Below are 12,500 nucleotides of genomic sequence, written 5' to 3' on the forward strand. Positions count from 1 at the left end.
ACCATACGATGAAGGTCAAGTGTTGGATGTAATCAGTATCACTGACACAAACATTCAACACACATAAATACTGACACAAACCAGGGATGCAGATGAAGACTAGTAGCCGCCAAACGCAACCGACCACTCTGCAATGTCTTGCCAGTTGCTTTTACATTGGTGGGGAAGATTCATGGCTATCGTTTGTAGATAATACCGACAACTTTTCACATTTAACCTGCCACTTTTAAAATAATCCACCTCCCCACATACATACATACATACATACATACATACATACATACATACATACATACATACATACATGCATACATACATACATACACATACATACTTACAAATACATTTACACAGTATGTCTGGCTGTCCATATCTCATAGAGACGCTGTCACCTACCATCCACCAATCCAACCATCCAACCCCTCCCCATATCCCCCCCCTCTCTCTCTCTCTCTCTCTCTCTCTCTCTCTCTCTCTCTCTCTCTCTCTCTCTCTCTCTCTCTCTCTCTCTCTCTCTCTCTCTCTCTCTCTCTCTCTCTCTCGTCGTCTTCTCTAGCAGGCACGCACTTGAGGTTAATGGGCAAGTAGCATGTTACAGTATCATTCACAACTTTGACGGTTGCTAAGGGTTGACATATGTAAAACATTTAGGGTACGGAGCTCGAATATCCGACATGCATACTTTGACATCACCTTTCAGCCTCGTGGATTGTCAGTGTCCATTTGAATAGTAGGAATAACAAATCAATACTATCCACTATAAACATTACTCCAAGTTGATGCTACTAGGCATTATAAATCAAAATTCCAGAAACGCAACTCCAGAGGTTTACATTTCTTGAAATGTAATTATATAGGAACAAAATACCGAGATGTCTCGCAGTAAGGAACTACGTATAGCTGTTGGCCTAGTACATCATTATATATACAAGTGCGATCAGCCAATCTCCCTGTGTATATAGGAACACAGTCATAGTAATTCTAATAGCGATGTGTCTACAATTTCTTGATCGAAAAACATCCCTGCTAGCTGTTTTGTTGTCAAACAAAATACTAATTAATTCCTTTTTTTGTCAGCACAACAATTGCATATATGTATGTTCTAAAGAAGTCTACGGGAGTTCGAAACTTAATCGTAAAATCGACCACCAGTCGAGTTTAATTTATCGTGTGATTAATATCGGTACCACTAATTAACTAATTAATTAACTCCACAGCCATTGGTAGATTAATACATGGGATAATTAGAATTGTTTTGAATATAGCAAAAGTGGATATTTAATTTTTAATATATAATTGTGTCATTGAAATAAATGAAAACCATGTCATAGCCTTGCTGATCTAGTTTTCAACAACATGGTATATCGTATTTAACCAACCTACCGGTAAATGTTTTGGACATAAAAATAACTCTTTCCAGTCAACAAAATGTGACATTCCCGTAACTCACACCATTTTGTAGCAAGCAATAACAAAGTTTGTCTGTCCAAATGAGAGTTTTACTATGTTGCAGTGACATTAAACTGCGTTAATAAGGCTGCTTTAATTTGTTTGTTTTCAAATCTGTATCGTCTACAGCAGATGTAGCTATCGTACGTTCATGAATTTAAATGCATTGATACCCTGAGGTTCGACTGGTACTGAGCTCCTACGATTAAAACCTAGTGAACCTGAAACCCAGTGTCATCTGGCTCAACAAAATATATTGCCACATTTTAAAGTCTGGATCGACAAAATACATGTATCTTGCTATCATTGCCACATTTCATTGTCTGGCTTAACAAAATATATTATTAATACTGCTAAATTTTATCGCCTGGGTCGGAAAAATATTTTACTAACATTGCTAAACTGCATTGTCTCGATTGACAAAACTCTTAACTAATATCTCTGGTTCGACAAAAAGCTGACCAAAATGCTACATTTTATCGTCTGGGTCGACAAAAGCCTCATTAATAATGCCACATTTCATCTTCTGAGGGCGACACAAGTCTTACTACTATTGCTTCATTTCGTAGTTTGGGTTTACAAAATCGCGGTTTTATTTTCTGTCTTCATACAGTCCTACCGACATTGCTACACTGTCTTGCTTGAGAAAACCATTTTACAGTGAAACAACATATACTATAATAATGAAATAATCCATTAATAACGTCCAAATCAGAACAAGTCATTTGTAATATAACAAGCTGCTAAGATACTGTTTCATATGCAATTCAAAAAAAATGTAGCAATGTTATAGTTTTTATTTTTTAACAACATTCGGTAAACTGTTGTCAAAGCAGACGATAAAAATGTAGCGATACTACTGAAGATGTTTGTTGAGTCAGACGGCGTTCTGTTTCACGTTTGCTGGCTTGCGTTGTAATATAGCATGGACCAAAATCATTATAGTAGATTCTGTAATTATTTTGATGTTGCTAAAAATAAGTAATTTGAGCTAAATTAGGCATATTTAACAATTATCATACTTACCATCTTCATCCACTCCTTTTATCATATCTTGGAGTTCTTCGTCAGTCGGGTTTTGTCCCAGTGAACGCATCACGGTTCCCAATTCCCATATACTGATAGTTCCATCACCATTCTTGTCGAACAGGGAGAACGCTTCCCAGAACTCTGGAGCGACAGAATGAATAATTTTCTGGTGAGAATAGCCTACAACTCGACTACGTAGTCGAAAATTTGCCTTGAAGGCAGCGAGTTGAGGCAACCGGGATCGCCTTCTCGGCTGCGGGGGCTGAGTCATGTTGGTGAACTAAAGTGATTCCCGGAGAACAGTATAACTTTGATTACTGTCTGTACACCGTCTCCTGTTTATCCCCTTCTCCGTATATACTTGTACTTCAATGATCGTTCAAATGTAACTGTTCACAAAGTGGAACGCTGAATGCGTTGCGTGTCCACGGCGACGTCGATCGGCGACGGTGATTGATTCAATGAGAAACCTTGGGCGAATCAATAGATGATATGGTGTATACGTGATCGACGGACACGTCAGTTGTGTTCCTCCGTTCTCTGCAACTGCTACACGCTTGTGGGTTCTATGAGTTGTGTGGCAAAAGCTGGCCTCTGTTAAACCCCTTTGTCTTCGTGCATAAACTGACATTAGAAAACTGACAGGATATGAAAGCCATAGAGTAATCTTATCCGATAACAATTTAACGAGAACAACGTAGATCCTGGATACTGAGTTCGGTTGAAATGACTTCGCTACTCTTGAGTGCTTGTACGGCTTTTATGTTGGTGATGTCACCGTAGAAGTGATGTAAACGAAATGGAATGGTCCACGCATTTTTACAGTGATGTTCAACATTGACCAATCCGTGCACTCAGCGACCTTACGTGTCAAACGAGGGCGCTGCATAGCCAACCAATGTTTTGATTTCAAGTTAAAAGGAAACTGGATGATGACCTTTCGTGATGCCAAAAGACGTGAGGTTACACTGTCTTTAAAATAAATGATTTTTTTTTCTCATTCTTAGTTTTTATGGTTACCAAATTATGACTATTGGAATGAATATGGGCTTTTTTTCTACGTTTTTAGGTAATTTTAACGCCCACCTATTTTTCATCAACATGACATGTTAAGAGCATTGGTTTATTAACGGTCATAGCCCTGTGACAATTACGACAAGGAATTGAGATTTTAGTAGCACATACAAGGAAAACTATTCTAACTGCGACTTTTTAATACGTTGGCGTCGACTATGAGAGTTCGATGTTTACGATGGAATTAAAGTGAGTGTGTACAGAAAGCGCAGAACAGGTTCAGCGATGTGTACGTACACACAACGTTGATATAAAAGGGAAAGTCAAAATATATTCTCGACTGCTGGATTTGCGGTGTAAATAACAGATAGTTCATTCGTTGCACACAAATTAGCTGACACTGTAGATAAGCAAGCCAGAGCTGACAGCTCGAAAGTTACAAAGTTCAACACTTTTTGAAGATAAACAGGCATTCTGAAGAACTACTGAGATCGTCTAACACATTGTAGGGTCACCCCAGGGTCAAAACACTAGATGTGTGGGCGCTGCTCTAATTATATCATCGTTGACGTTTTTCCTGATAACGTCAACTTGATAAGCATGGATTTATAATTAGTCTGGCGTGTTGGGACGGAAATCGTTTGCTTTTAATTATATTCGATGGACTCTTATCATTTTCAATTCCCTGAATTCGACAAAAAGTCAATAATTTGTACATTCTATGTGAAGATCTAATACCTAATATACATCCATCTTAAATATTCATTTCACGTTTATGAGACGCGTATGTCTGTGGGAAAGACACTCAAACTTTGCTCGACAAGTGTTCGTGAATGTAAAACCAGCGAAAGACACTGACGACATTCTCCGTAAACAGAAACACAAGACGGTCGTTTAGTAGCTATAAAGACGGTTATCACAATTTTAAATATCCCTTTATGCTTCATAAACTAAGAAAATGAGTCAATAAAATGCTGTTTACACCAATTTCTACTTGATTAGTACCACTTTGATAAGACGGTTTATGGTTAAAGTTAGCCTAATAGATGTCAGTGTACTGTTAGTTTACAGAAATATGTAAACTTACAATGTACTGATAGTATGTGATTGATCGTATAGGAGGTACTTGCAATTGGGGACTATCGCACAATTGCAATGTCCCACAAGCTCAATAATAGAAAGTTTAGGACAAATACCATACCCCTCCCCCTAAATAAACCAACGTTCACAAGTGCGACATCGACACGTTTATATGATGTGAACCATGATGAAAATTTTAGAGGTCACACCACTACGATCGATGCAATATGAAAACGTAACATGATGGTGTGAACACTTTCAAATACTACCGGAAACCCAGCACTGTATATCACATTAGAAGTACATTTTAATCAACTCATCAACATCTCAGTAGTAAATAAATAACTTGTTATCTTTGAAGGCGTGAAAGATTTCGCAATTTGGTTAGAAACTTGTGCGAAAACGAAAGTTCAGCACTCGCGTTGACGCCAGACCCTTTTCTTCCCTAAAGGAACGATCGAAGTTCGTTTATTGAGATTGTGTGACATTGATCGATCGTCCCGTAGTGGAGTAAGATAAATTAGTCAACACAACACTGTGGGGTTGTCTTCATAAATAGTAGTAATTCTTAAGAAATAAACAGTTCTGGACGGTTTATCAATGTCATGTCTGTATTAGGTTTCAATAGTGTAACACCTCCTAAAGTGATCACGACATAGTCTGCACCTAAACTGCATCTCGGAAAGAGCTAGATACATGTATCTTCAACTTTAACGATTGCTGTTTTGTTCAAAAAACCTAGAACCCATTCTTAATAGTTAGAATCAAGAAAACCAAGGGTCACCGCACTTTTGAAATAGAGGTATAAACGATATCAAAATCAAATCATTTTAGAATCCAATATGGCTGCCGAAAACTGTTAACTTTAATACGAAAATGAAAGAATTTTGATTTCCTTAAAAAACACAAGATGGGTTTTTATTTTATTTTTTTTAAAAGACCAGCTATAACATAAGTTAAATTCTGGAGATAGGTGCCCAAGGTGTATATAAACTAACACAGGGAGGTGGTTAAATAAGAAGCTCCATACTGTATCTCAGACTCTGAATTTGGTGTTACCCTTATTTATTGGTACTGTAAAAAGTATGTATCAATACGAAACAAAAGAACCCACTATAGACTTTTGTGGCACTTTAGTCGTATTTGAGAGTAGAGTATTTTGTATGTATTTGCATTCCATTTGAGTCAATTTTATCTGTTGACCTTCTCGTTAAAGCAAGACCCTTCACATTAATGTATAGACCTGTAAACTAAGAGGCCATTGCAAATGCATTATGACATAAGATGCATGTATATTGACTGAAACGTGCGACCTACAATGTGACGAGGTTTGGTCTAAGGCGTGATATCTAGTTCATGCATCGATGCATGTACACCACTGAGACAGTAAAAGTTTATTGTGTGTTGGCTATGTTGGCAGAATGCTGTATTAGTAATAGTGATGGGATACGTGCACTGGTGGAGATAGGTGTGAGCAAAGGATCATGACTAAAATAACACAAACAAATATTGAATTTCGAATGCGAAAATGATTACTTGATTGGTCCAAGACAAGAAAAATGCCTAAATGCCTGCAATGCATAGTGACGGGCTTGCATGTCAAGTTATTATTTTCGCTTTCGAAATTAAACATTTGTTTTAATAATGCTTTTTTTAAATATTATATATTGTATATTTTTTGTTCTTTTTTAGTCATTTCATAATAATATCAATCACTACCAGTGCTTGAGACAGCAACACATTAATAAATATTAAATTTTGTCTGGTCATTACCATATTTCCTGGTACGAGGATGGGTGAGTCTGAAGAGCGAATTTGAAGAATGTGGAATATGTTCGCGTTTTCATTTCATTCATCACACGGTTTGAAGTCTATGGAATATGACATTATATAACCATTACGGTCTTCTTCTGGGATGTGGGTGTGTGTGTGGGGGGGGGGGGGTCCGGAAACGAGTTTTTGAAGAACGTGGAAAAACTGGCACACTATAACATATAAATAGACTCATGCATGACTGCAGTTAAGATGGTAAACGTGAACTATGAATTAAGCTAATGAGAACAATTACTCATCAGTGTGGTATCTCCTGCAAAGTCTAGAGAAGGGGATGTCACCTCAGACATTTATTGAATGGAGTGTTGCGTCCGGCTCCGTTGGCAGCTGTCCTCGCTGTCAATTCTCTCATTACATTAAAGTGGCCATATGGATGAGGATTGGGTATTATTTTGGGTAATTTTATCATGGCTTCCTACTTGGAATATCAATGTGAAACAACATATGCCAAGTCCTTGTTTGTAACTCAAACTCCAAAAGTATAATACATCTGCAAAATGTTTGTTATTGTACATACAATAACAAACTTTTTTTTTCTTTTACATATTTTGTTTAACTTTTTGCTCTGTATTAAGTTACAAACACAAACTTTTTCAATGTTGTTTCGCACTGATTTTTAAAGTAGGAAGCCATGATAAATGACGCACTTTTATTGATTTTAAGGAATAAACAGATAACTTTATCTCAGAGAAGTTACGAACGTGATGATCGTTATTCCCACGACGAAAACGTTTTTAATGTTTTTTTATCTATTTATTGCTTCAGTGAGTGATCTTCTAACTACGAGTCTATGACTGTTGAATATTTGATAAAGGCAATAATGTGATAGATTGACAAAGTCCTGCGACGTTCAATAATTTATGCTCAATAAAAGCATTACAACGCTACAAAAAAGTATACTTATATTGAGATCTTGAAATACAATATCATATCCCGTATCCAGTTCTTGCATTGATTGACACTGGCCGGGTGTGTATAAAGGTATCGTAACTGGCGTTAGGTCCAGGGTTCAAAGGTTAAGATAGAGGTCATGTGAATATCAATGGAAAGCTAATCACTCATTTATGACACCAGTATTTAATATTCCAACCAATATTTATTTTATTAATGTTCATTCTATCCAGTTATTTACTGTCTTCGCATATTTTCGCAAAAGTGTTTGCGCATCGTTATGTCGACAAGGCAGTGTGTGATCACTTTGAAATTTGAAAGCAGAAGGCAAAGTGAAACAAATACATCCTTAGCTATACGAACATGTTGGAAGTAAGCTGAGCGATTATTTTTTTCCCGCGAGGCTAATAACTATAAAATGTAGACGCTGTATCACCCCAATATGTAATACTAACCGATAATGAAAAACTCACAAAAACAAAAGCATATCGGCAATGTTACTGCGCCATATTTGTGGCATCAGCTACCAGCAGATCGAATCTGACGAGAAGTTAGGAATTGCTTCCAAGGAATGTTTGACTCTGAGTAGAAATGTACATTTGCGTCTAGAGTATATAACTTCTTATATGTATTTAAACGATGTTTCGTCATCACAATTAAGTTTATATATGAATGGCCTATTGTAGTGCACATCTGGCGACTCTAACAAGACGTCGGCGAAAATTTGGGCTCGGCTCTCAAGAATGTTTTGATTCTGCTGTGAGTAGAAATTTTCATATGTAACTTAAGTGTTATGCTGTTTTTTCTTGATGCTCTAAGAATCAAACGTATTTACTTATATCTATCTAAATCGCATCAAAATGGAAAACGATTCCGTTCCGATCGAAATGTACTTATGAAGATCACTGCGAAAAGCATGGAGATTTTCATTTTAGATTATTTAAACTGGATGATTGCTATTAAGATAGTGACTAATATGCACTTTGTATAATGATTTCTTCAAAACAAAGCTAACAGATATGGCATGTACTGATGAGAAAGATATCCGACAAGTAGCGATGGTAGGGATTTTTCACAGCTGACCTTGACCCTCATGGTTAAGATCAGGATTAGATCACAATGTGCTCATCTTCTATATAATTGACTTTGGAATTAATAGAAAATGTAGTTTGGAGTTTTGACCTCAAACATAATAGATACATCGAAGACGTTAGTAATAAACCAAACGTCGTTGAATGAAATTAAAGTCAAAACGATATTATAAGTCTTCAATGACAGGGTTGATGCTTTTTGGCTGATAAGAACACTACCTGTGTACTTTGAGAAAGTGTTAGGTAAGATCAAGAAACATTGTCTCAGTGTACTGTGTCAGTCAATCAGTCAATCAATCAATCAATCAATTATTCAATTAAATCAATCAATCAATCAATCAATCAATCAATCAATCAACCAGCCAGCCAGCCAGCCAACCAACCAACCAATCAATCAATCAATCAATCAATCAATCAATCAATCAACCAGCCAGCTGCCAGCCAGCAAGCCAGCCAACCAACCAACCAACCAACCAATCAATCAATCAATCAATCAATCAATCAATCAAATCAGTCAGTCAGCCAGTCAGTCGCAATCAATCAATCAATCAATCAATCAATCAATCAGTCAATCAATCAATCAATCAATCAACCTCTTAACGTCTTTCTATATCGCAATCGAAAAACAATTATTTAAAACTCCTCACATATTCTACCGTATCACAAGTTACGGCATTTCGTTCTTTTCACAAGTGTTTGCTGTTTCGTACACAGCTTTCTAACCTATCTATTCTTAAGAGTATTAACTTGGCAACGTCGATTGTATATGACGGTGTATTTTTACAACGTGTGTACCCTTGTACGGTACTTAACCTGCACTAGCTGCAACTTAGACAATTTGTTCATTAACCAAATATATGTCCACTACACTCTGTTCAATTACTTCTGAAATGACATTGTACCTGCTAGTCAGTGCTCGAATATATACATAAATAGTGTTGCGACTGGTTTAAAGCAGGAGCGCTTGGTTTTGAATTCAGCCTATGTTAGTGTTGACTTGCCTCAATACCAAGCTATTATGACAGTGTTCAGTCTATATCGTAGCACAAGATAGGTCATACACTTTCAGTCATTGCGATCGAATTTAATGTCCGCACCGTAAAATACAGACTCGTTATGCTTCTTCACCATGTTATATGTACAGTTACGCACACAGGTTTTACACATAGAAGTAAGTCATTATGTCTATAACAACAAAGTTCCGAAAATGCCCATTCAGAGCATGCGTGACTTTAAATCTCAAACCCAGTAGTGTTGCCTAACATATTATTGTCTATTAGCTTGTAGTACAAATGAACTGTCGAAATGCATATAATTAACTGCCGTCGTAATTAAACCTTCGATCTGGTAACACCCATTCACAATTAGATAATATCCATTCATAATTAGGAATCTAACTTTAAATAAATCATTACATCATCAGTGTTATGTTATGTTAATCTCTCGACTGTGTAACCATGGATACGCCTTGATAGATTGGAAATTCTTATATTCATACTTTCAATTCCCTACAGCGTTATTAGTTCAAGATAAGAAGAACGAACACCCTATACCTTAATCTTTTTTTCACATCTAATATCATATACTGACCCCACAGACCAATCACTCATATTAAGACCCGGATGTATTCATGATGAAGTAGCTAAATATGTATTAACCTATATTCTGAAACGATGAGTAGAGATTATGGAATGTTCTTAATGGTTTATTTCGATAGATCTATAATCAAGCTGTTCGTTGTATAGTGATTAACGTCAAGAGTTTGTTGTAAAGGTGTGTCATATTCAGACTGAGAAAGTAATAATGTAATAGTGTATGGTAATTGATATGGGTTAGACTTTTTAATTTACTTTTCAAATGTTATCACATAATTTGCATATCATGTCACATTCAATCTCGTTATTTGTAAATCAGTCGTAAAGTTCGTCTTCAGTCAAGATTTAGTGTCTACCCTTTTATTAGTTCGACTAGAGTATGCCAAAACGATATACAGTGTATGTATGTATGTATGTATGTATGTATGTATGTATGTATGTATGTATGTATGTATGTATGTATGTATGTGTGTGTCTATGTATGTATGTATGTATGTATGTATGTATGTATGTATGTATGTATGTATGTATGTATGTATGTATGTATGTTATATGTGTCGCTCTACCTGTACCTGTCTCTTTCAGTGTCTATGTCAACGAGTCTGTTTCACATTGTGAATAACGTTGAATTCAACAAACATTACATGTCAGTCAAGGCTAGCTCGAGTAGAAACTTGAATTAGACTATAAAGCAAGTAACGGGGCAATGATTTTAAGTAGCTCAAAGATGATGACTCAGTTATTAATTGGATATTTTATTAAGTGTAGGGGAATTGGTATTCATTATATTTTGGACAGTGAGGACATATAACAGTATGTAATAAAAATAACCGAATTCTTTCATGTATTCCGCAATAGAAATTGATATCACGAGAATGGTACTTCAGTTGTTATTACCCATGGCCAATTTAACTCACCACTCTCTCTCTCTCTCTCTCTCTCTCTCTCTCTCTCTCTCTCTCTCTCTCTCTCTCTCTCTCTCTCTCTCTCTCTCTCTCTCTCTCTCTCTCTCTCTCTCTCTCTCTCTCTCTCTCTCTCTCTCTCTCTCTCTCTCTCTCTCTCTCTCTCTCTCTCTCTCTCTCTCTCTCTCTCTCTCTCTCTCTCTGCCACACCCTCTACTTTCCCTATTTCATTTTCGCCCCTCTTTCGTCTGCGTCGCTTTGTGGTTATCAATAACATCAATTAGCAAGACACATAGAAGTTTCACTGTCCCATTTTGTGTTTTTATCTTATTTTGCTTTGAATATGACTTTACGTTGGCATGTGACATTACATTGTTACATTGTATTTTTCCCCTTTGTTTGTAATAGACCAGTATTAACGATTTTGTTTCATACCGTCAATGGTCAGTCAAATGATTGTTTAGACGGTATTGCATATAATTAGATAAGTGACTTTGTATTTTCATATCAGCTGGTCCATGAAAACACCGACGCCATACAATCCATAACTATGGCTAAGATTAGAATTGTAGGCCCTGCACATCATACATGCATGCATGTATTCAAACCGTCAACTCGACCACAACTGAGTACATACTATACCGTAAGTGAAACGTCACGAGTCGTTGCGTTTCAATCAATATATTTTTTATACAAAATTGTCCGGATGTGACTTCCTGACAGGGATATTAAGATCTTGAAGCTTTCCCAAGGCTATCGAAATTTTTATTCAGGAAATTGAATCAACGTTACAGAGCACGATTACATCATAGATGTGGGCGTTTTTGTACTTCCTTGTACAATTATCATGTGTGCCAAACTTTATATAATGACTAAAAAAATGACTAGCTGAACTGAAGATTGTAAAGTCTGAAGTCAGTCTTAGATAAGGGGAGGGAGAGACATACATACATACATACATACATACATACATACATACATACATACATACATACATACATACATACATACATACATACATACATAAATACATACATACATACATACATACATACATACATACATACACACACATACACATACATACATACATACATACATACATACATACACACACATACATACATACATACATACATACATACATACACACACACATATACATACATACATACATACATACATACATACATACATACATACATACATACATACATACATACATATTTGGCAATCTTTATTTAGAACTTAGACAAGGTGAGGAATACAGACCAGACTAATCAGGCTCAGAGGTCATCATAGTTTGTTTTAAAGTGTGTCACCCAATAAAATTACAGTATCATAGAAACATTTCTATGATTTGTAATGCAATGCCTAAATGTATACGCTAATGTCAAAAAAGTGAATTTGTTTCATGAATCACGAAATTCTTTCTGTGAACTTGAAATATTTTTAATATCCATATTTGTCTGGTTCAATGATATTGATATTTTAAATGATTAAGTTTCTAGTAAGGATACATGTTTCATTTGTTTCTGTATGCATTATCTAATTGATTGCCATTATTTTATGAAAGGTCTTTTAAGTTTTAATAATCTGATGCGTCATATACCTGC

At 36.1% G+C, this 12,500-nt stretch overlaps 1 protein-coding gene across 1 annotated transcript in view; it reads right to left on the reverse strand.

Annotated features, from left to right (window-relative positions):
* LOC144442200 (calmodulin-like) overlaps positions 1-12,500 on the reverse strand; it is a 51,010-nt gene that overhangs the window by 21,603 nt on the left and 16,907 nt on the right. The window contains exon 3 of the mRNA XM_078131482.1: positions 2,476-2,619. Within this exon, the coding sequence (XP_077987608.1) occupies positions 2,476-2,619 (144 nt within the window). The remainder of the gene's footprint in view (positions 1-2,475; positions 2,620-12,500) is intronic.

Source organism: Glandiceps talaboti, chromosome 11, assembly GCF_964340395.1.
Source record: "Glandiceps talaboti chromosome 11, keGlaTala1.1, whole genome shotgun sequence".
Taxonomy (NCBI): Eukaryota; Metazoa; Hemichordata; class Enteropneusta; family Spengelidae; genus Glandiceps; species Glandiceps talaboti.